This window comes from Mobula birostris, chromosome 2 (assembly GCF_030028105.1).
Source record: "Mobula birostris isolate sMobBir1 chromosome 2, sMobBir1.hap1, whole genome shotgun sequence".
Taxonomy (NCBI): Eukaryota; Metazoa; Chordata; class Chondrichthyes; order Myliobatiformes; family Myliobatidae; genus Mobula; species Mobula birostris.
Window position 1 is genome coordinate 212,495,293 of NC_092371.1, and position 24,940 is coordinate 212,520,232.

The window sequence follows — 24,940 nt, forward strand, 5'->3', positions numbered from 1 at the left end:
ATACAGTGTTGCTCCTCCGCCCTGAGAGAGGCCTCATCATGTCAAAAGAAGAAGCGTTGGAATGGGAATAGGAATTAAAATATTTGGTTATCAAGAAACTGCGTTTTTGGCAGATGGAGTGGGATGCTCAACAAAGTGACCCCCACTCCCAATTTACATCGGGTCTCAATAGTGTGGAGGAGGCTGCATCAGGAGCACCAGGTAGAGTAGACAGCCCTAACAGATTCGCAGATGAAGTGTTGCCTCACCCGGAAGGACTCAGTGAAAGTAAGGGAAAAAGTGAATGGACATGTGTAGCATTTCTGTCACTTAAAGGATATTTGTTGGGAGGGAGGATAGTGCAGAGGGATGAATGGATGGGGAATCATGGAGGGAGTGATCAATGGAGAGTGGTGGGGGGTAGGTAAAGATGTGTTTAGTGGTACAATCCGGTTTAAGGTGCCAGAAGTTGTGGAGACTGATGTGTTGCATGTAGAAGCTTATGGGGTGGTATAAGAGGAACTCTATCCCTGTTAAGGCGGTGGAAAGATAGGGTGAGGACCGATGTCTGGGAAATGGAAGAGATCCGGGTGAGTGCAGCATCCATGGTGGAGGAAGGGAAACCCTGCTCTTTGAAGAAGGAGGACATCACTGATATCCTGGAAAGGAAATCCTCATCCTGGGAACACACGGCGGAGACGAAGAAACACTATGGTAGCGTAGCAGTTAGCGTGACTCTATTATGGCCCGGGGCATTCTGGAGTTCAGAGCTTAATTCCAGCACAACTCCGTAAGGAGTCTCTGTCCATCCTCCACGTGAACTGATCATTGTAAATTGTCCCATGACTAGGTTAGGGTTAATCGGGATTGTGTGGTTGCTGTGGCAACAGGCTCAAAGGGTCGGAAGGGCCTACTCTGCGCTGTATTGCTAAATATATAAATGATAAACTGAGAAAAGGGTTAGCATTTCTACAGGAGACAGGGTGGGAAGAGCTATAGTCAAGTTACTGCAGCTGTGGAAATTGGTAGGTTTATAAAAGATGTCAGCAGTCAGTGTGTCTCTGGAGATAGAGACAGGAAACAAGAAAGGGGAGAGAGGTGTCAGAAATGGACCAAGTGAATTTAAGGGCAGGGCGGAAGTTGAAGGCAAAGTTGATGAAATTGACAAGTTCGGCATGTGTGCATGAAGCAGCACCAATGCATTTGTGAATGTAGCACGGGAAGAGTTGGGGAGCATTCGGAGGAGAAGACTTGGAACAGGGACTGTTCCACATGACCAACCAATGCAGGCATAGCTGGGCCCACGCAAGTACCCATGGCTACCCTTTGGAGTTTGGAGAAAGTAGGAGGAGCCGAAGAGAAATTGTTGAAGTGAGGACCAGTGCCAGACGGAGGAGGGTGGTGGTGGAGGGTTGCTGGTTGGGTCTGTTGTAGAGAAAGAACCAGAGAGCTTTAAGGCTTTCTTTTTAGTGCATAGGGACTGGAGGTCCATAGTGAAAATGAGGCAGTCAGAGCTAGGGAATTGAATAGATAGAAGTGGTTTTGAGGAATATGAGCCAAGTGCAGCCAAATGGAACTAAATGGATGGGCACTTTGCTCGGCTTGGACAAATTGGGTCAAAAGACCTGTTTCCATGCTGTGTTACCCTGTGACGATGACAGTCACAAAGGTTTGCTGCTCCAATTTTGGTGGTATTAAGAGCTAGTCTCCTATCAAGCAGAGTCAATCCGAATGGTTACTCAACCCACCAAAGCTTTGTTGTTAAAGAATATGTTCCAATGTTTGGCCCATTATGGGCATATGGCACCTTGTTTTTCTTCTTCCACAAGTGATTCTTTTCATTTTTGCTGCATGCTTTTAACTCAAACTGTTCTCTTCATCCTTTCTCTCCCACCCACCCTGTATCCTTGAATATCCAAGCAATTAATAATACTTTTTAAAATTATTTTTATGAGAAGAATCTGACTAGTTAATACATATTGAAGAAAATATTGTTTTGTACAATTATATATGTGCAGGCTGTTCCTATGTAATGATCCATAATTGATTTTGTCTGTAAGTCAGAAAATTCACTGGATATGGTAACCATAGCTCCACAGTATTATAGTGAATAGCATCAGAAGCAAATAGGACTGATAAGAAAGAACAATTACTGAAAGTATGGGGGGGGGCGGGGGACTTGTTCTGTTTATAGTAAAGAACATATGAAAATGCATCAGATTTCTGAATTTGATAATATCGTGAGTTTGTCCATATACAGGTATCCATTAGTCAGCATTCATCACCCAGAAGCTACATGCAAGAAAGCTGCATGACAAATTGCAATTGGGTGTAGCACCTTAAGTTTCAAATGTCTAAGAAGGGGAAAACAAAGCCAAAAGTACTGGAGATGACCAGGGGCTTGATCGTAGTCATAGTCATTCTGCCATTTATTTATGCGACATGGACTTCAGTGGTGATGATGCAAAGATTTAGAGTCTGTCCTTAATATTGCCTGAACTGGGGTTAATTTTGAGATTTATTCATAGGTTAGATCACATAAAAATAGCAGAGTTCCTTCTGAAGAATATAAGAGAATCAGATGGTCAGTCCGGTGGGTACATTGTTACCTTTACTGATTCTGGCTTTTTTTATTCTAGATTTATTAAGTTACTTGAATATAAATTCCCCAGTTGCCTTGGTGGGATTTGAACTCCATAATGGAATTCAGGCCTCTGGTGCTATTGGAGTAACTTCATGACTAGCCAACATTAAAGATGAAGGTGAATGTAGGTGTTGTTTAGTGAGGCGCATCTGTCAATGTGCTCAAGCATTGGCAGAGAAGACGCAGGAAGTGCATGAGGCAGGGTAAAGGAATCTGGAAATTATAGAAAATGTGTTTGCAGGACTAAAGAAAATTAGAGATTGAAATGGTTTAGGCAATGCTTGCAAATCAAAAAGAATATCAGAATTTTAACTTTAGGAGATCACCCCTCATTCTTCTGAATTCTAGTCAATACAGGCCCAGAAACATCAAACGCTCTTCATATAACAAGCCATTCAATACTGGAATCATTTTCTTGAATCTCCTTTGAGCCCTCTCCAGTTTCCATACATCGCTTCTCAGATAAATGGCCCACAACTGCTCACAATACTCCAAGTGAGGCCTCACTGGTGCTTTATGAAGTCTCAACACTACATCCTTGCCTTTATATTCTAGTCCTCTTGAAATGAGCGCTAACATTGTATTTGCCTTCCTTACCACAGGCTCGAACTGCAAAGTAACCTTTAGGGAATCCTGCACAAGGACTCCCAAGTCCTTTTGCACCTCCGTTTTTTGTATTTTCTCTCCATTTAGAAAATAGTTAACTTTTTCATTTCCTCTACCAAAGTGCATGACCATATACTTCCTGACACTGTATTCCATCTGTAGCCTCTCTATTTCCTCAAAACTACCTGCCCCTTCACCTATCTTCATATTAGATTTAGATTATGAGAACACTCAGTCCTCTTTTATTGTCATTTAGAAATTCATACATGCATTAAGAAATGATACAATGTTTCTCCGGAGTTATATCACAGAAAACAGGACAGACCAAAGACTAACGCTGACAGAACCACATAATTATAACATATAGTTACAGCAGTGCAAAGCAATACCATAATTTGATGAAGAACAGACCATGGGCACAGTAAAAAAAAAAGTCTCAAAGTCCCGAGTGGATCGACTCCCGAGTCCCCGATAGCAGGCGGCAAAAGGGAGAAACTCCCTGCCATAAACCTCCAGGCACCGTCAACTTGCCGATGCCTTGGAAGCAGCCGACCACAGCCGACACTGAGTCCATCCGTCCGAAAACTCCGAGCTTCCGACCAGCCTCTCCAATACAGCCTCCTGAGCACCATCCTCTGCCGAGCGCCTTCGACCTCTCCCCGGCCGCTGAAACACGCAAAGCCGAGGATTTCGGGGCCATAAGCTATGGAGATTCCGGTTATCACACAGTAGCAGCGGCAGCGAAGGGGGCATTTCAGAATTATTATCTGCAAACCATCAATTCTATCGTCCAAATCATTGGCATATAACGTAAAAAGAATTGGTCCCAACTAAGACTCCTGTGGAACACCACTGGTTACTGGCAGCCAACCAGAAAAGGCTCCCTTTATTCCCAGTCTTTGCCTTCTGCCAATCAGCCACTGCTTTATCCATGCTAGAATCTTTCCTGTAATACCATGGTCTCGTAGCTTGTTGAGCAGCCTTGTGTGGCACCTTGTCAAAGGCCTTCTGAAAATCCAAGTACACAACATCAACCGATTTCTCCTTTGTCTAACCTGCTTGTTGCTTCTTAAAAGAATTCCAACAGATTTGTTCAGCAAGATTTTCCCTTGAGGAAACAATGCTGACCACGGCCTATTTTATCATGTGGCTCCAAGTACCCTGAGACTCCATCCTTAATAATCAACTCCAACATCTTCCCAACCCTGAGGTCAGACTAACTGGCCTTTAGTTTCCTTTCTTATGCTTCTCTCCCTTCTTGAAGTGTAGAGTGACATTTGAAATGTTCCAGTCTTCCAAAACCATTCCAGAATTTAGTGATTCATAAAAGTTGCCTCCACAATCTTTTCAGTCATCTCTTTCAGAACCCTGGGGTGTACACCACCTTTAGCGTTCTTCCACAGGGAAGACTGATGCAAAATACTTATTCAGTCCATCTGCCATTTCCTTGTCCCCCATCACTACCTCTCCAGCATCTTTTTCCAGTGGTTGGATATCCACTCTCGACTCTGTTACACTTTATGTAGTTGAAGAAAACTTTTGGTATCCTCTTTAATATTATAGACTAGCTTACTTTCGTACTCCGTCTTTATCTTCTTAATGACTTTTTTAGTTGTCTTCTGATTTTTAAAAGTTTCCTGATCCTCTAACTTCCCCCTAATTTTGGCTTATTATATACCTTCTCTTTGGTTTTTATGTTGGCTTTGACTTCTCTTGTTAGCCGCGGTTGTGTCATCTTTCCTTTAGAATGCTTCTTAATCTTTGGGATGTATATATCCTGTGCCTTCCAAATTGCTTCCATAAATTCCAGTCATTGCTCCTCTGCTGTCATCCCAGCCAATGTTCTTTTCCAGTCAATTCTGACAAACCTCTCTCGTGTGCCTCTAATTTTCTTTACTCCATTATGATAGTGATGCATCTGACTGCAGCTTCTCCATCTCCAATTTCAGGGTGAATTTGATTATATTATGATCACTTACCCCTTAGGGTTCTTTTACATGAAGGGCTTTAATCAATTCTGGTTCATTACTCAACACCCAATCCAGAATAGCAGATCCCCTAGTGGGCTCAACCTCGAGCTGCTCTAAAAAGCCATCTTTTAGGCATTCTAGAAATTCCCCCTCCTGGAGTCCAGCACCAACCTGATTTTCCCAGTCTGCCTGCATATTGAAATTTCCTGTGACAATTGTAACATTGCCCTTCTGGCATGCATTTTCTATCTCCTGTTGTAATTTGTAGACCACATCCATACTACTGTTTGGGTATCTGTATACAACTCCCAACAGGGTCATTTTATGCTTGCAGTTTCTTAGCTCTATCCACAATGATTCAACATCTTCTGACTCTGTGTGTCCCAGAACATTAAGCTCCCAGCTATAATTTTCTTTCAGCCATGCTGCAGTGATGCCTACAACAACATACCAGCCAATCTGCAACTGTCTAGCAAGTTCATCTACCTTATTCCATATACTGCGCGCATTCAGATATAACACCATCAGTCCTGTATTCATCCTTTACAATTTTGTCCGCCTGTTACGCTGCAACTCATCCTATCAACAGCCTTTCTTCACTACACATTGCCTCTGTTTATAAACCAGCTAGCTCCTCTTAAGCACTATCATCCACCTTTCCTACGATACTTCTTGCCTCGAAATATACACAGCTCAGGACACTAGTTGCACTGTGCTCAACCTTTCAATCCCTAACTTTGTCTGAGGTTTTACCAACATCTGCCTCCACAACCACTTCACTAACTGTTCTGACGCTCTGGTTTCCATCCCCCTGCAACTCATGTTTAAACCCCACTGTGCCGCATTAACAAGTCTTCCTGCTGGGATATTAGCCTTCCTCCATTTCAGGTGCAAACCGTTTTTACTGTACATGTCCCACTATCCCTGGAAGAGAGCCCAATTACCCAAAAATTTTGTGCTCTCCCTCCTTTACCAACTGTTTAGCCACATATTAAACTGTATAATCTTCCTATTTGTGGCTTCACTAGCAAGTGGCACGGATAGCAATCCTGAGGTCACAACCCTGGGGGTCCTGCCATTTAATTAGCATCCCCTAAACCCCCTATGCAGAGCCTCATCACTTGTCCTACCCATGTCATTGGTACCTACATAGACCGTGACTTCTGGCTGTTCACCCTCCTGCTTAAGAATGCTGAGGACTTGATCCGAGATATCCTCGGCCCTGGCACCCGGGAGTCAACGTACCATCCAGGAATCTCGTTCTTGCCCCACAGAACTTCCTGTCCATTCACCTAACCAACGAATCCCCTATCACAGTAGCATGCCTCATCTCTCCCTTTCCCTTCTGCGTCATAGAGGCAGACTCAGTGCCAGAGACCTGACCACTGTGACTTTCTTCTATTGGGTCAACCCCCAACCCCCACCCCCAACAGTACCCAAAGTGACGTACCTGTTGTTGAGGGGGATGGCCACGGGGGTATCTTCACTGACTCCTTAATCCCTTTCCCCTTCTTGACTGTCACCCAGTTTCCTATGTCCTGCACCTTGGGTATAACTACCTCCCTATATGGCCTGTCTACCACCCCCTCATCCTCCCAAATGATGCAGAGTTCATACAGTTCCAACTGCAACAACAATGTGGATTGTTAGAAGCTGCAGCTAGATGCACTTCTCACTGTTGTAATTGTCAGGGACACCGGACATCTTCCTGCCTCCCCACATCCTGCAAGAGGAGTATTAAGAGGGAGAAGAGAGTGGATGTGGAGTGTGATGTATTCTGTCTGTCAACTTTAGATTGTGTTACATACCCTGTAATGGGTTAAAAAACCAGCAGAAGTGGAAAACACCTTGGAGTCTGGTATTGCTGTTAACTAATGCTCGTTTATTAGTAACCACGCAATACAGTAATATAAATTCAGATATATCAAACAGGTTAGCAACGTTCATGCATATATAAGTGTGGAAATATATAAAAACCAAGCTTCTTCAAGTTTAGGGGTAAATGGGTACAGTCTTACAGTGATGGGTAAATGAAATCAGTTCAGTTCTTAGTATTGAGTTGAGTAGTGATGAAGAGAGAGAGAAGTGCCTAGTTCTTCAGTTGAGCTGATGCCACCAATCTTCCCGTTGTCCTCCAAGACTTCCAAGTTAGCCAAACTTGACCAACATAAGAGCACCGTCTTCAAGTGATAGTCTGCCAACCCAGGCAAAGGATAGACACTGGTAGATGCCACAGGGTCGCTCTTTCATGCACTCATAATCACTTGTGGGCACCTGAACAGGATAGTGGTAACTTCGCCACACCTTAGTGTGTCTGCGTGTCCTATGAAACAAGCAACTATGCTGGTTTAAATACTGTTGTGCTGAGCACCAGCTGTCCAAGTAGCTCCTCCTTTCTCTCTCTGTGGGAACTCAGAAGCTGGCAGTGTCCTTGCAGAAATCCCAAACAAACTGTGAGCAGTCTTCGCCCCTCTCTCTTTCTGTAACAAATTGTTTGTGCTGTACAGCTGCATGCTCTCTCTCTCTTTTTAAAAGCACAGTCCATAATGAATAACTCAGGATATCGTCACAATCGTGATGTTTGACACAATTTGCCCTGGATCCTATAGGCCATAATTTTTTAAACCAGTTTCCCATGTGGTACCTTGCCAAAGGCTTTACTGAATTCCATGTGAAACACATCTACTGCACTGCCCTCATGAATAGAATTTGTTACCTCTTGAAGAAAATCTCAGTCAGATTTGTCAGATTGGATCTGCCCTTAACAAAGCTATCTTGGTTCTCTGACAAGACACTAATTCCAAGCGATCGTTAATCTTGCCCCTTTGTATAATCTCTAGTAACTTCCCTGCTACTAATATTGGGCACATGAATTTATAATTGCCCTACTACCCTGTTTTGCAAGGGGGTCACATTTGTTGTTCCGCAGTCAACAGGAGACTATCTTGTCATGTGCAAAGATTTCAAAAAAGTTAAAACGTTTAAGATGAGGATGTGCAAGTGATTAGACACTGAGGAAAGCAGCCTATAGTGTGTTGCTTGAATTTCCAGCATCTGCAGAACTCCTCGTATTTGCTATAGTGAAACCTGCAGTATTTCCTTTGGAGTTTGAATTTGGCCAAGCCTAATTTATTGGAAATAAAATACACAAAGTTACTCAGATCTAAAATCATTAATGCTTTACTTCATAATGATTGATTTTGCTTGATTAATCCCACATTCATAAGAAAACCATTACAATATTTAAATCACTGTAATTATATTAGGAATGTACAATAGAAGATAAATTATTTTCATTTAAAAGACGATTCAAATTAATGGATTGCCAGTAGGTCCAAGTGTATAGTGCCCTCTGCTGACTGCTACCAACAAATCTGTTCTGTATCATGAAAACGTAACCTGAAAAAAAATTAAACAATAATTTTGGGTAATTGTGTAGCTCCTGCACACCAAAATTTAATGTTATAAGTTTCCATTCTGTTCCCAAAAGGATTACAAGTCCCAGCAAAAATGTTTTTTTTTTAACCATACACACTGCTATCCTGTTTTTTCTTTGTTGAACTGTCTACAATGTGTGTAGTAGTGGTCCGCTCAAGTATAAAATTAAAATCTGATCTGGCCAATATGAGAATAAGAACCTGTGTTGTTCAGTTCAGTACATTGTCAAAATGTATTAATCTTAAAAAGACATCCAAAATATGGTCCCAGCTCACAGTGCATGTCCACTCCACCCACTATTGCACAGCGCTCCAGTGCCTTCTAAAGCCAAGATGTAACTCCTTGAATCACTCTGCTTTCAGTAGCTTTATTTTTGTAAGTGTCAGGTAGTTCACCTGTCCCAAGGGTACTCTTGTGCCCAGAAAAAACAGTCTTGGAGAACTTAGGTTTTGATGAAGTTCTTGGCTCCAGGCTAAAACCAGAGGACTTTATATTTTTATATGTAAACTTAAACCAACTCATAATTGAGTGACATTGAGTTCATAAGGTAAAGTTGGAGATTAAGAGGCAGGTGAACCATGTACATACATTGCTAGAACCCAATTTGGTCTCTCGTTATCAGTTTGTGAGTGCTTTGATGAAGTAGTTTCAGCTTTTTCCTCCTTTTCTTGCCTAAGAATGGTAAGATGAATTCCAGACAAATTTCAGGACCTCTGTCACATCACAGATTGGTTAACACTTCAGATTTAGGACTGTTATGGACTTGATTGGTCTTTAACACCTGCAATTCATTTTATTAATACAGTGGCGATTGGATTTACAAAAAGACTTGTCAAGCTTAATCTACTTGGAAAAAACATGCAAAAATTCACATGTGAATTGGGTGCAGGAGTAGGTCTCTTAAACTTGCTCTGCCATTTAATATGGTTACAGTTAATCACTTCAACTTCATAATCCTTCCACGTGTGGTAACTTTTACCTTCCTGCCTGCTCAACTAATTATGAATGTCTGCTTTAAAAATATTGCTTTTGCCACACCCCCAGAGTTCCAAGGACTTAGAACATAGAATAGTACAGCACAGTACAGGCTCTTCGGCCCACAATGTTGTGCTGACCCTCAAATCCTGCCTCCCATATAACCCCTACCTTAAATTCCTCCATATACCTGTCTAGTAGTCTCTTAAACTTCACTAGTGTATCTGCCTCCACCACTGACTCAGGCAGTGCATTCCATGCACCAACCACTCTCTGAGTAAAAAAAAAACCTTCCTCTAATATCCCTCTTGAACTTCCCACCCCTTACCTTAAAGCCATGTCCTCTTGTATTGAACATTGGTGCCCTGGGGAAGAGGCGCTGGCTATCCACTTTATCTATTCCTCTTAATATCTTGTGTACCTCTATCGTGTCTCCTGTCATCCTGCTTTTCTCCAAAGAGTAAAGCCCTAGCTCCCTTAATCTCTGATCATAATGCATACTCTCTAAACCAGTCAGCATCCTGGTAAATCTCCTCTGTACCCTTTCCAATGCTTCCACATCCTTCCTATAGTGAGGCAACCAGAACTGGACACAGTACTCCAAGTGTGGCCTAACCAGAGTTTTATAGAGCTGCATCATTACCTTGTGACTCTTAAACTCTATCCCTCGACTTATGAAAGCTTAACACCCCATAAGCTTTCTTAACTACCCCATCTACCTGTGAGGCAACTTTCAGGGATCTGTGGACATGTACCCCCAGATCCCTCTGCTCCTCCACACTACCAAGTATCCTGCCATTTACTTTGTACTCTGCCTTGGAGTTTGTCCTTCCAAAGTGTACCACCTCACACTTCTCCAGGCTGAACCCCATCTGCCACTTTTCAGCCCACTTCTGCATCCTATCAATGTCTCTCTGCAATCTTCAACAATCCTCTGCACTATCTACAACACCACCAACCTTTGTGTCATCTGCAAACTTGCCAACCCTTCTACCCCCCACATCCAGGTCATTAATAAAAATCATGAAAAGTAGAGATCCCAGAACCGATCCTTGTGGGACACCACTAGTCACAACCCTCCAATCCGAATGTACTCCCTCCACCATGACCCTCTGCCTTCTGCAGGCAAGCCAATTCTGAATCCACCTGGCCAAACTTCCCTGGATCCCATGCCTTCTGACTTTCTGAATAAGCCGACAGTGTGGAACTTTGTCAAATGCCTTACTAAAATCCATATATATTACATCCACTGCACTACCCTCATCTATGTGCCTGGTCACATCCTCAAAGAACTCTATCAGGCTTGTTAGACACAAGCTGCCCTTCACAAAGCCATGCTGACTGTCCCTGATCAGACCATGATTCTCTAAATGCCCATAGATCCTATCTCTAAGAATCTTTTCCAACAGCTTTCCCACCACGGGTGTAAGGCTCACTGGTCTATGATTACCTGGACTATCCCTACTACCTTTTTTTGAACAAGGGGACAACATTTGCTTCCCTTCAAAACAACGAGGACATAAAGATCCTAGCCAGAGGCTTGCCAATCTCTTCCCTCGCCTCGTGGAGCAGCCTGGGGAATATTCCGTCAGGCCCCGTGGACTTTTCCATCCTAACGTATTTTAACAACTCCAACACCTCCTCTTCTGTAATATCAACATGCCCCAGAACATCAACCTCACTCACATTGTCCTTACCGTCATCAAGTTCCCTCTCATTGGTGAATACTGAAGAGAGATACTCATTGAGGACCTCGCTCACTTCCACAGCCTCCAGGTATATCTTCCCACCTTTCTCTCTAATCGGTCCTACCTTCACTCCTGTCATCCTTTTGTTCTTCACATAATTGAAGAATGCCTTGGGGTTTTCCTTTACCCTACTCGCCAAGGCCTTCTTATAGAAACATAGAAAATAGGTGCAGGAGTAGGCCATTCGGCCCTTTGAGCCTGCACCGCCATTTATTATGATCATGGCTGATCATCCAACTCAGAACCCTGCCCCAGCCTTCCCTCCATACCCCCCGATCCCCATAGCCACAAGGGCCATATCTAACTCCCTCTTAAATATAGCCAATGAACTGGCCTCAACTGTTTCCTGTGGCAGAGAATTCCACAGATTCACCACTCTCTGTGTGAAGAAGTTTTTCCTAATCTCAGTCCTAAAAGGCTTCCCCTTTATCCTCAAACTGTGACCCCTCGTTCTGGACTTCCCCAACATCGGGAACAATCTTCCGGCATCTAGCCTGTCCAATCCCTTTAGGATTTTATACATTTCAATCCGATCTCCCCTCAATCTTCTAAATTCCAACGAGTACAAGCCCAGTTCATCCAGTCTTTCTTCATATGAAAGTCCTGCCATCCCAGGAATCAATCTGGTGAACCTTCTTTGTACTCCCTCTATGGCAAGGATGTCTTTCCTCAGATTAGGGGACCAAAACTGCACACAATACTCCAGGTGTGATCTCACCAAGGCCTTGTACAACTGCAGTAGTACCTCCCTGCTCCTGTACTCGAATCCTCTTGCTATAAATGCCAGCATACCATTCGCCTTTTTCACCGCCTGCTGTACCTGCATGCCCACTTTCAATGACTGGTGTATAATGACACCCAGGTCTCGTTGCACCTCCCCTTTTCCTAATCGGCCACCATTCAGATAATAATCTGTTTTCCTATTTTTGCCACCAAAGTGGATAACTTCACATTTATCCACATTAAATTGCATCTGCCATGAACTTGCCCACTCACCCAACCTATCCAAGTCACTCTGCATCCTCTTAGCATCCTCCTCACAGCTAACACTGCCACCCAGCTTCGTGTCATCTGCAAACTTGGAGATGCTGCATTTAATTCCCTCATCCAAGTCATTAATATATATTGTAAACAACTGGGGTCCCAGCACTGAGCCTTGCGGTACCCCACTAGTCACCGCCTGCCATTCTGAAAAGATCCTGTTTATTCCCACTCTTTGCTTCCTGTCTGCTAACCAATTCTCTATCCACATCAATACCTTACCCCCAATACCGTGTGCTTTAAGTTTGCACACTAATCTCCTGTGTGGGACCTTGTCAAAAGCCCTTTGAAAATCCAAATATACCACATCCACTGGTTCTCCCCCATCCAATCTACTAGTTACATCCTCAAAAAATTCTATGAGATTCGTCAGACATGATTTTCCTTTCACATATCCATGCTGACTTTGTCCGATGATTTCACCGCTTTCCAAATGTGCTGTTATCACATCTTTGATAACTGACTCCAGCAGTTTCCCCACCACCGACGTTAGGCTAACCGGTCTATAATTTCCCGGTTTCTCTCTCCCTCCTTTTTTAAAAAGTGGGGTTACATTAGCCACCCTCCAATCCTCAGGAACTAGTCCAGAATCTAACGAGTTTTGAAAAATTATCACTAATGCATCCACTATTTCTTGGGCTACTTCCTTAAGCACTCTGGGATGCAGACCATCTGGCCCTGGGGATTTATCTGCCTTTAATCCCTTCAATTTACCTAACACCACTTCCCTACTAACATGTATTTCGCTCAGTTCCTCCATCTCACTGGACCCTCTGTCCCCTACTATTTCTGGAAGATTATTTATGTCCTCCTTAGTGAAGACAGAACCAAAGTAATTATTTAATTAGTCTGCCGTGTCCTTGCTCCCCATAATCAATTCACCTGTTTCTGTCTGTAGGGGACCTACATTTGTCTTTACCAGTCTTTTCCTTTTTACATATCTATAAAAGCTTTTACAGTCAGTTTTTATGTTCCCTGCCAGTTTTCTCTCATAATCTTTTTTCCCCTTCCTAATTAAGCCCTTTGTCCTCCTCTGCTGAACTCTGAATTTCTCCCAGTCCTCAGGTGAGCCACTTTTTCTGGCTAATTTGTATGCTTCTTCTTTGGAATTGATACTATCCCTAATTTCTCTTGTCAGCCATGGGTGCACTACCTTCCTTGATTTATTCTTTTGCCAAACTGGGATGAACAATTGTTGTAGTTCATCCATGCAAACTTTAAATGCTTGTCTTTGCATATCCACCGTCAATCCTTTAAGTGTCATTTGCCAGTCTATCTTAGCTAATTCACATCTCATACCTTCAAAGTTACCCCTCTTTAAGTTCAGAACCTTTGTTTCTGAATTAACTATGTCACTCTCCATCTTAATGAAGAAATCCACCATATTATGGTCACTCTTACCCAAGGGGCCTCTCACGACAAGATTGCTAATTAACCCTTGCTCATTGCTCAAAACCCAGTCCAGAATAGCCTGCTCTCTAGTTGGTTCCTCGACATGTTGGTTCAAAAAACCATCCCGCATACATTCCAAGAAATCCTCTTCCTCAGCACCTTTACCATCATGCCCCCTTCTTGCTCTTCTCAGCCCCTTCTTAAGCTCCCTTCTTGCTACCCTATATTCCTCAATAGACCCATCTGATCCTTGCTCCCTAATCCTCATGTATGCTAGATTTTCCACCTCACTTGTCACCCATGGCTCCTTCACCCTACCATTCTTTATCTTCCTCACTGGGACAAATTTATCCCTAACATCCTGCAAGGGATCGCTAAACATCGACCACATGTCCATAGTACATTTCCCTGCAAAAACATCATCCCAATTCACACCCACAAGTTCTAGCCTTGTAGCCTCATAATTTGCCCTTCCCCTTCCCCAAATAAAAATTTTCCTGTCCTCTCTGATTCTGTCCTTTTCCATGATAATGCTGAAGGCCTGGGAGCAGTGGTCACTGTCCCCCACATGCTCACCCACTGAGAGACCTTTGACCTGACCTGGTTCGTTACCTCTGACACTGACTTGACTTGTAACACTTTGAGAGAATATGTTGCATCTCAACTCTTTAAATAGATGAGCCTTATTTTTATGTACTGGTCTTTAGTTCTGGACTCTTCCCACACGAAAGAGCATCATCCCCTCCACATCCACCCTGTCAAGACCCCTCAAGTTTCAATCAAGGCCATTTTCACTTTTCTGAATTCCAGTAGATGCACACTTAGCCTGATCAAATTCTCTCATGACGGAACTTGCCTATTCCTGATATTAATGCAGTAAACCTTTGAGCTGTTTCCAAGACAAACATTCTCGCTTAAATGAGACTAAACAGCTTGTTTTTTACCCATGCATATTTATTTCCCCTTATAATAATAAATGATAGCATTTGATAGCTTTTCTAATTAACTATAATACTAGCTATTTGTAATTCATATACTTATTAAGTCTGTGTCACAGGCATCTATAGTCTCTCCCCATTTTGATTGTTTTTTTCCTGCTGATATGGACAGTTTTGTATTTTTCCATATTATATTTCATTTAATATATCAGTGCCTGTTCATTGAACCTATCCATACATATTTGTGAATCCTTATCTCTGCTTCACAACATACTTGTCAATCTGGCTTTGCTTACTTTGAAGTTATTTATATAAATCATATGAAGTTGAGGTTCCAGCACCAACCCCCTGAGGCACATCAGTATCTGCTCCTTGCCAATCTGAAAAGACACATTTATGCGTACCCTCTGTTTCCTGTTGGCTAGCTTGTGTTCAGTTCTTGCCAATGTGTTATCTGCTAACCATGGTCTTTAGTTGACTCATCACAGTATTTGAAATTAAAAACAGCAAACTTGCGAACTTTTTTTTAGATAATTCAAATTAGATTATCATAATGAAAGATAATAAGTTTAGAATGCCAACAAAATAAATTATCTCATAGTTTTGCTATATATTATTTGAAGGCTACAGTACCTACTTCAAATGGATGATGAATCTTGCTATATTATCCAAAATATTGCCAACAGAGAGAAAATTAGATTATTATACTTGCTTCAGGGTTTATTTGCAGGTAACAATTTTCACTTGGTGTTATCTTTAATCCCTCACAGAGCAGCCCTTGCATCTGCCCACCAAGGTCAACCACTGCCAGATAAGTTAAGCGTTCTTGAAAGCACTCCACAAGTTAGAGGAATGCATACAATTATCAGGTAATTATAGATCTTGCTTTAAAGTTTTTATTAAGTGTATAATTACAAGAGTAGAGATTCTTACCAAGAAGGGGAAGAATTGTAGTGTCCCTTCCATGCAGGGAATGAGGACACAATAAAGGGGGAAAAAGTCTGGTATGTTATTACCAAGGCTGGGGCACAATAAACTACTATTTAAGAACTTGAAGGTTTAAAAGATATAAATCAGAATTTAAAGAAATGAAGGTAAGCAGATGTCATGTTTCTAGCCCCTGTAGCATGAAATCACTTTCTCTTTCTTTTGAACTCATGAGACTAAGGTTCATAAAAGAATCAACTTATCCTGTAGTTGTATGTCATGGACAGCGGACCTGGTATATAGAATAAAGTCTGGATATCTGAATTTTACACATTATTGGTACCATTGTGCTGAACAGTAATGTTGCTCATATTTATAAAGTTTAAGGTGTATTTGTTGGGAAATTTGAGATCAGGAATGCACTGTCCTGGATTATAATTGCCGACTGCTATAATTGACTAGAAGAGACATAAATAAACACTCTTAAAATTTGCCTTCTGAACTGATGGAGCCTCTCTTCAGTGGAATGTTTTTATTCACTTTGATAGGGAAACTTTTGCTTAGTTATTGTGTGTTGTACTAGTCTTCATTTCTCATGAGGAGATCAGATTTCCACAGTTCACTGCCAAGGGAACTTAGGTTTCAAGATGTCTTAAAGGAAGAATCATACTTGCGCGTTTCCTCCTGAGGTCCACAAGAGTTGATGTATGTTTAAGTGAGATCATCACTCATTCTACTAAACTGAATGGGAGGGTTTTTTCCCCTTTCCAGGGATATATCTGTGAATCTTTGCTGCACTTTCAGTTTATATATTTTGTTTAGAGATACATCACGGAATAGGCCCTTTGAGCCACGCCTTCCCACAAACCCCAATTAACCCCAGCCTATTCACAGGACAATTTACAATGACCAGTTAACCTACCCAGTACGCCTTTTGGACTGTGAGAGGAAACTAGAGCACCCAGAGAAAATCCATACATTCCTCGGGGATTCCTAACAAAGGATACCAGAATTGAACTCTGACGCTCTGAGCTGTACTTTTATGTATTTAGCAATACCGCATGGAGTAGGCCCTTCTGGCCCTTCGCGCCACACCGCCCCAGCAACTCCGACAGATGCGATTTACCCTAACCTAATCACAGGACAATTTAGAATGACCAATTCACCTAACCAGTACGTCTTTGGACTGTGGGAGGAAACCAGAGGACTCAGAGATAACCCATGCATTCCATGGGGTGGACGTACAGAGACTCCTTACAGAACAGCACCGGAATCGAACTCTGAGCTCCAGAACACCCTGAGCTGATATAGCATCAAGCTAACATACTGATTGCCTTCCTAATCGGTTGTTCTATTTCATGTGTTAACTTTAAATGATTAGTGTACAAGATCACTCTGGATTTAAAAATAAAATAGAAACCTGAAAAACCCTTTAAAAAAAATAGAAACATGAGGTTTCAAGTTTCAGAGAAATTGGTAGGTGTTTTCAAAGTGGATGACCTTACATTTTTCCATATAATGTTTCACCATTCCTCATCCCCAAATGTTCAATTAATCAGTCTACATCTCCTTGAAACCTCCTCACAACTCGCACTGCCGTGAACTCGTGTTCACTGGTTGTTTTGCAGTCATATCTTGTGAATGTTATTCAATCCTTGTAGCTTTCCAGTGGCCATGGCCTTCCAATCTGAAAATTAACTGTTCATTCCCAGTCTCTGTTTCCTGTCCTGTATCCATTTCTCAGTCTATATCGGTATATTGTCCCTGATCCCGTTTCCTGTAAATTTGTTCATGTGTGTATAATTTGAAAATGGTATAGTTAACCAGGCCCTTTAAGTGCTGTTTAATAAGAACATTGTTGTTCTTATTGGGAATTGTAATCCCAACTCTCTTTCTCTTGTCCTTACCTACCACGCCATGAGCTTCTACAACTTCGCCATCTTTTATTTATTTATTTGTTGCGATACAGTATAGAATACGCCTTTCTGCCCGTTTGAGCCATATCATTTGGCAATCCCCCAATTTAATCCTTGCCAAATCATGGGAAAATTTACAATGATCAATTAACCTCCCAACCAGTAAGTCTTTGGACTGTGGGAAGAGACCGGAGCACCTGGAGGAAATCCACAGTCACGGAGAACCTGCAAGCTCCTCACAGGCAGCACTGGGAATTGAACCCAGATCACCTGTACTGTAAAGCATTGTGCTGACCACCACCCTACCTTGCCGCCTTTGATGGGATCCTACTACCAAACAGATGTTTATCTTCTTGCTGCTCTCTGCTTTCTGCAGGGATTACTCCCTCTGTGATTCCCTTCTCCATTCATCCTTCCCCACTAATCTCCCTCCTGACACTTATCCCTGCAAACAGCAAGTGTGCTAAAGCTGCCCATTCACCTCTTCCCTCACCTGCATTCGGGGGTTCAAGTTGTCTTTCCAGGTGAGGCAACATTTCTCCTGTGAATCTGTTGAGGTTATCTACTATATCTGATTCTCTTGATGCAGCCTCCTCTACATTAGTGAGACCTGATATAGACTGGGGGAACGCTTTGTTGAGCGCCTTCACTCCATCTGCAAAAAGTAGCATTTCCCAGTGGCCAACAATTTCAATTCCAATCTACATTCCCATTCTAACATGTTGGTCCACGGTCTCCTCTTCTGCCACAATGAGGCCACTCCCAGGTTGGAGGAACACAACCTTTATGTTCTGCCTCAGTAGCCTCCAACCTGATGGCATGAACATTTATTTCTCCAACTTCTGGTAATTTTATCTTTCATCTCCCTCCCCCCACCCCCCAACTACCCTTCACCTTCCCCTAATGCCTCTCCTCTTTCCCTTTCTTTCTCCCATGGTCCACTTTCTCTCCTATGATATTCCTTGATCTTTTCCATTGATCACTCCCAGCTACAGTTGCAATAAAATGTTTGTAAGCCCTTTGCAATAACCTGGTTTTCTGCATTAATTACTCATAAAATGTGGTCTGATCTTCATCTAAGTCACAATAGACAAACACAATCTGCATAAACTAATAATACACAAACAATTGTACTTTTTTATGTCCTTGTAGAACACATTGTTTAATTATTCACAGTCTAGACTGGAGAAAGTATGTGAACCTCTTTTAGCAGCAGTAGCTTCCACCAAATTCCTATTGCTGCTGATCAGACTTGCACAATGGTGAGGAGGAATTTTAGACCATTCCTCCATACAAAACGATTTCTGTTCATCAATATTTCTGCGCTACCTTTCATCAACAGCCCTCTTTAGGTCATCCCACAGCATCTCAATTGGGCTAAGGTCTGGACTCTGACATGCCCATTCTAAGACACAAATTTTCTTTCTTTCAAGCCATTCTGTTGTTGATCTACTCATGTGTATCAGATCATTGTAATGTTGCATTATCCAACTTGTATTAAGCTTCAGGTATCAGACCACTACCCTGACATTCTCCTGTAAAATGTCTTGATACAGTTTTGAATTCATTTTTCCTTCAACAATCGCAAGCTGTCCAGGCCCTGAGGCAGCAAAGCAGCCCCAAACCTTCACAGTTGGGATGAGGTTTTGATGTTGGTGTGCAGTACCCTTTTTCCTCCAAACATAGCGGTGGACATTTCTGACAAAAAGTTGAACTTTTGTCTAATCTGTCCACAGGCCATTGTCCCAGAAATGTTTTGTAACATCAGGTGGTCTTTTGCAAACTTGAGGTGCAACGGTGATTTTATTTTGAGAGCACTGGTGTCCTTCCATGAACACCATTCTTGTTCAGTGTTTTTCTTATAGTAGACACATGAGCATACTTGTTTTAATAAGAATCTTAATATATGTTACATAGTTTTCAATTAATGTTTACAACAGGGTTTCTCAAGAGGGATTGAGAGGTTGCTAGCGGCTCCACAAGAGATCATGATTTTAAAAAAATTTTTTATTTTTTGAACTTGGCGCAAGATATGGTGCTAACACTCACAGTGGTGGGCAGCAGGACCGTGCTTATTTGGTTGTGTCCATTCTTAGTTTTTGACGCAAGATAGGGGAGGCCATTGATAACTGGTGTGCGCTGTATTCCACGGTGGAGAGGGTGGTAAGCTGATAATTGGTGGGTGCTGTATTGCAAGGAGGGGAGGGCGGCAGGCTGATGGTGAGTGCAGTATTGCACTGAGGGGAGGGTAGTAGGCTGATGAGCTTTGTGCGTTTTCAGAGCATTAAATGGACTCTCCCAACTTGAGCTGTGACGTCAGCCTCTCCCTCCCAAATTACTTCCCTCAACTTCCCCTTGGGCACCTCTGACTGACTTGTGGGAGCAAACAAACCCTACCGGTATGGCAGAAAATTAAATCTACTGAGTCTGCCTTAAGAAAAATTAAGTCCCATTTTGGCTTAAGCCAGTTATTTAACAGAAATTTATTATGTTTACCTCATGAGTTTTTAAAATTTATGAAAGGGAAAGAAAGATAAGCTAAGTTTAACTACCTGTTTTTTTTAAGTAAGGTTGCCTAAAAATTAATTCTCTACTTAAAAGAGCATTGACGATTATTTTATCTACAACTTACTGATTACAGTAACATACCATAAGTTGTAAATATGATAATCTTTAAGGGTTCCTCCATGACAAAAGGTTGAGAAGGGCTGGTTTACAGGATACTTTTAAAAATAATATCATTTGATTAAATCTGACATGTAATAGAAGGAACTTCAGCTAATTTTAATAATTTCTTTCATTGCACAGAAATAAAGAAACAAGTCGAGATGAGTTCATCTTCTATTCAAAAAGGCTAATGAGGTTACTGATTGAGCATGCCCTTTCCTTTCTGCCACTCAAGGTGAGTTTACTGAGTGTGCATGTCAGTGGTAAAATAGGAAGCCTGTTTTAGGCTAGTAGTCCATTAATGTATAAATTAGTATTTACAGTCAAAATAATAAAGCAAAAATGTTCTTTAAGTGTTTTCTGATTTCCTTCTGGAATGAATTTTCCCAGCCTGTTACAGTGGAAACGCCTCAAGGAGAACTGTACGAAGGAAAACGATTTGATGGAAAAAGGGTGAGTATCATGCCATTATTGTCTACAATGTTTTCATAATTTACTGATTCCTAATGTTCATTTCAAATTACCAGAGTAAAATTTCACTGCAGAACAAGAATCTGGTAATAAGAATCTGTAAATCACATTTGGCTAGATCTGTGAATTAGGGCACTTTTTTTTTTAAGAAAAAGCCTAATGTTTAGTTTGCATTAAATGTTCCTGAAATACAATATTACTTTAGTTGAGGAATTCTACAAATTATGTGAGGTTTAATGCTTTTCTAATAAGGTTTTAGTTCAGCATTGCTTGATATTTTGTATTAGGTATTTATAGGATGAAAATACTTATTTTTTAAGTAAAACATGATCAGGAATTTATGGGGAAAGTTACTTAGACAAATAGAATTTCGACATATTTAATTACCTAATTACAAGATTGTAAAGATAATGGAAGGAATAAATCCAGACAAATTGTGTACTATGGACAGGCTTAAATAACGGACGATGTGGGTTTTCTGTTTCAGCTCCAGGATTAATTTCTAAATAAGGAAGAAAGTTAAAAGGATTTTATTTTATCCATAGAACAGTTACTAGCCAGCTGATGATGTAGTGGCATCTGCACCAGACTTTGAGGCGTGTGGTTCCAGGTTCAAATCCGGCCGGCTCCCTGTACGCTTTCCATCCATGTCAAGCTGGCAACTCGGCCTTGTGGAAAAAAAAACAGATGAAAATGCTAAAGAAATGGCAGGGTTGCCACCTGATGCATGGAAAGGAACAACAAAAAAAGTTATGGAATAGGTTATATCATAAAATAAGATAATTAAAAACATTAATATAAATGGGTAATGCCCACAAAATGCTGGAGGAACTCAGCAGGCCAGGCAGCATATCTGGAAAAGAGTACAGTCGATATTTCAAACCGAGACCCTTTATTGTGACTGGAGAAAAAAAATGAGGAGTCATGATAAGAAGATGGTGTGAGGAGAGAAAGAAACACAAGGTAGTAGGTGATAGGTGAAACCCAAGGCGGGGTGGGGGGGGCGGAGGTGGGAAGGGACGAGCTGGGAAGCTTATTGGTGAAAGAGATGCAGGGCTGGAGAAGGGGGAATCTGATAGGAGAGGACAGAAGGCCATGGAAGAAAGAAAAGGTGGAGTGATGGGCAGCTACTGAAAGTTTGAGATATCCATGTACATGCCATCAGGTTGAAGGCTACCCAGACGGAATAGAGAGCGTTGCCCTTCCGACTGAGTGTGGCCTCATTGTGACAATAGAGGAAGCAATGGATTGATATATCGGAATTTGAATGAGAAGTGGAATTAAAATGGGTGGCCACTGGGAGATCCCACTTTTTCTGGCAGATGGAGTATAGGTGCTCAGCAAAGCAGTCTCCCAATCTACGTCTGGTCTCACCGATATACAGGAGACCACAGTGGGAGCATTAGATACAGTAGATGACCCCAACAGACTCGTAGGTGAAGTGTAGCCTCACCTGGAAGGACTGTTTGAGACCCTGAATGGTCATGAGGGAGGAGGTGTAGCACTTGTTCTTAACCAGACATCTGTGATAAGACGTCTGACTTCAGTTCATTTCTGACTTACATATTGCAGTATCAGACTTGTTGATTGGAGATATACAGAATAATGATTGGAAAATGACCAATATTCCTCTGCAAAAATGCAGGAGGGATTTGGCTTGTTGATTCCTTTAAATCTCATTTGATCCTTAAAATGCAAGTAAGTTTCTATCATAAACCAAATAACCTAATACTCTCTTGCATATACAGACTGTACCTGTTACTACTATATAACTGTTAGGTGTGATTGGATGTGATAATGAATTATGAGCAGTTACTGAAGATGACTTGGTAATGTTTAAATGAAAATGTGTGATTAGAGATTGAATTGGAGAGAGCAGAAATAAAAAAAAAAGGACAGCTTACTACAGGCTGCCCCTGAGTTACAAACACCTGACTTGTGAACGTTCCTGTATGTGACTAAGCTGTAACTATAAACTATTCCTTGTTCTTCAGATAACAGGAGTTTCCATTCTCCGTGCTGGTGAAACAATGGAGCAGGCACTAACAGCAGTGTGCAAGGATATCAGATTAGGAAAGATTCTTATTCAGACAAATCATGACACAGGAGAGCCTGAGGTACCGACTGCTGGTCAATTCTAGAACGTTTTTCTTAGGGAATCTTGGAATAATTGCCATGCCTTGATTATGATATAATATGATTTAACATTTCAAATTGTAGATGAAGCAAGCATGGTTAACATACTAAACCATATACTCTTCTAACCATTCAAGTTCTTCTAATTAATCTTTAACCTCTGATAGATCAGCTGTTAAGGCACTGGTTACAAAATAAAAACATTTCTAGACATGGATTACATTATCTGATTATTCATTGCCCCAATATAAGTAGCAATATCCCTGATGGCTTTACTTTTCTGTAAGACCGTAATTGATTTCTAATTCTTCGATAGTTGTCAGTTGATGTAACTGCATTCCCTACAAGATGAAAGCTGTCTTTTAATGGCTGTAAATTGATTAATTTCTTGCTTTTGTGTAGCTACATTATCTTCGATTACCTAAGGATATCAGTGAAGATTATGTAATTTTGATGGACAGTACAGTGTCAACAGGTGCTGCTGCTATGATGGCAGTTCGAGTCCTTTTGGTGAGTATCCATTTAGTTAGTTAGGTATAGACTGCTGTAGAATTTATGCACTGATATGAATTGCAGTCTCTGGTAAATTAATGTTTAAGTGTAAGTTACGTTTTAAGAAGGGAACATCTAATTCTACTATACATTAAAATATTTTGCTTGTTAATTTTTTTTACATGGCCATGGTAAATTTAATTTTCTTTATTGTTTGAAATAGTTATGGAGTAAAATTTTGGTATAAAATACCAGGAGTTGTCATCTGCAGTAATATTTCTTTACATTCATTAATAATTTGGAACTTGTAACTTGGAAGTTTTGATTGTGGAAGACAAGTGCAAGTCTTAACAAGTTTTGTCCAAACTGGTTGTTCAATAAATCATAAAGTGCAAGCAGTAGTTTATGATTCATTGAACAACCAGTTTGGGAAAAACTTCTTTGGTAAATGATCTATTTTGAATCATACAATTCAAAAAAAGAAATAGGTTTAATGTGTTGACAGGGGTTAACAATATAGGGTATTTCACACCTCTATGAATTTCTGTGAGTACAGTAAATCAGGTCTCTATTAGCATACCTGTTTTCTCGTGAAAGGGCTCAGTAGTTTCTGAAGTTCTTGAGGCAGATTTGGGGGAGTGGAACACAATCTAAAAGCGATAAATGCTGATGCTGGAAATGTTCAACAGATCAGACAGCAATCTCGGAGAGGGAAGCAATTGTTGTTTCTAGTTGGTGACGTTTCATCAGAATGGCAAAATGTTAAAATGAAACAAATTTAAGTTGCAGAGACTGGTTAGGCCACATCTGGAGTATTGCATTTAGTTCTGGTCACCCCACTATAGGAAAGGAGGATGCTGCATTAGAGGGCATGTCTATGTGGAGTTGGGCAGGTATTTCTTAATAAATTGTACAAACTTTGTTTTCTTTGGAGCAGCAAATCTGAGAGAGGTTTATAAGATTGAGAGGCCTAGGTAGGGTAGACAGATGGTATCTCTTTCCCATGGTCAAAATGTTTAATACTGGCGTACATACATTTAAGGTGGGGGGCATAAGCTCAAAAGAGATGGGTGAGGCAAGCTTTTTTTTACACAGTGGTGAGTGCTTAGAATACTTTGCTGGGGGTTGTAGTAGAGGCAAAGATGAGAGAGATATTTTCAGAGGCTCTTAGATAGTTACATAAATGGTAGAGAATGGAGGGATATGGACATTGTGTGGGCAGAAAGGATTAGTTTAGATAAGGCATTTAATTAGTTTGGTACAATATCATAAGCCGAAAGGCCTGTTCCTGTTCTGTTGTGTTCTAATATACTTAAAGTGCTTTGGGATATGCATAAATCTTTATATGAAAATGTTAAAGAAATGCATAGTAGTCATCAATGAATATGCTAAAACTTTCTTAACAGAATTCACTAATTTTGTCATATCCTATCTAATTTAAAATAGTAAGATAAAATGTGATCATTAGTCAGTGGTTTTCAATTCAATTGGTATATCTCAGTTGGCACGTTTCAGTTTAGTGAGACTGAGTCTGCATGTGACAACTATTGGGTTTGGCCATAAATCTGTTTGAAGTGTTAATTGCCTACACAGTGAATTG

The 24,940-nt window shown here is 41.2% G+C and overlaps 1 protein-coding gene across 1 annotated transcript in view; it reads left to right on the forward strand.

Moving 5' to 3' along the window:
* LOC140194044 (uridine-cytidine kinase-like 1) overlaps positions 1-24,940 on the forward strand; it is a 76,013-nt gene that overhangs the window by 42,270 nt on the left and 8,803 nt on the right. Inside the window, exons 9-13 of the mRNA XM_072251412.1 lie at positions 15,502-15,600; positions 20,383-20,476; positions 20,632-20,694; positions 22,707-22,829; positions 23,251-23,358. Of these exons, the coding sequence (XP_072107513.1) occupies positions 15,502-15,600; positions 20,383-20,476; positions 20,632-20,694; positions 22,707-22,829; positions 23,251-23,358 (487 nt within the window). The remainder of the gene's footprint in view (positions 1-15,501; positions 15,601-20,382; positions 20,477-20,631; positions 20,695-22,706; positions 22,830-23,250; positions 23,359-24,940) is intronic.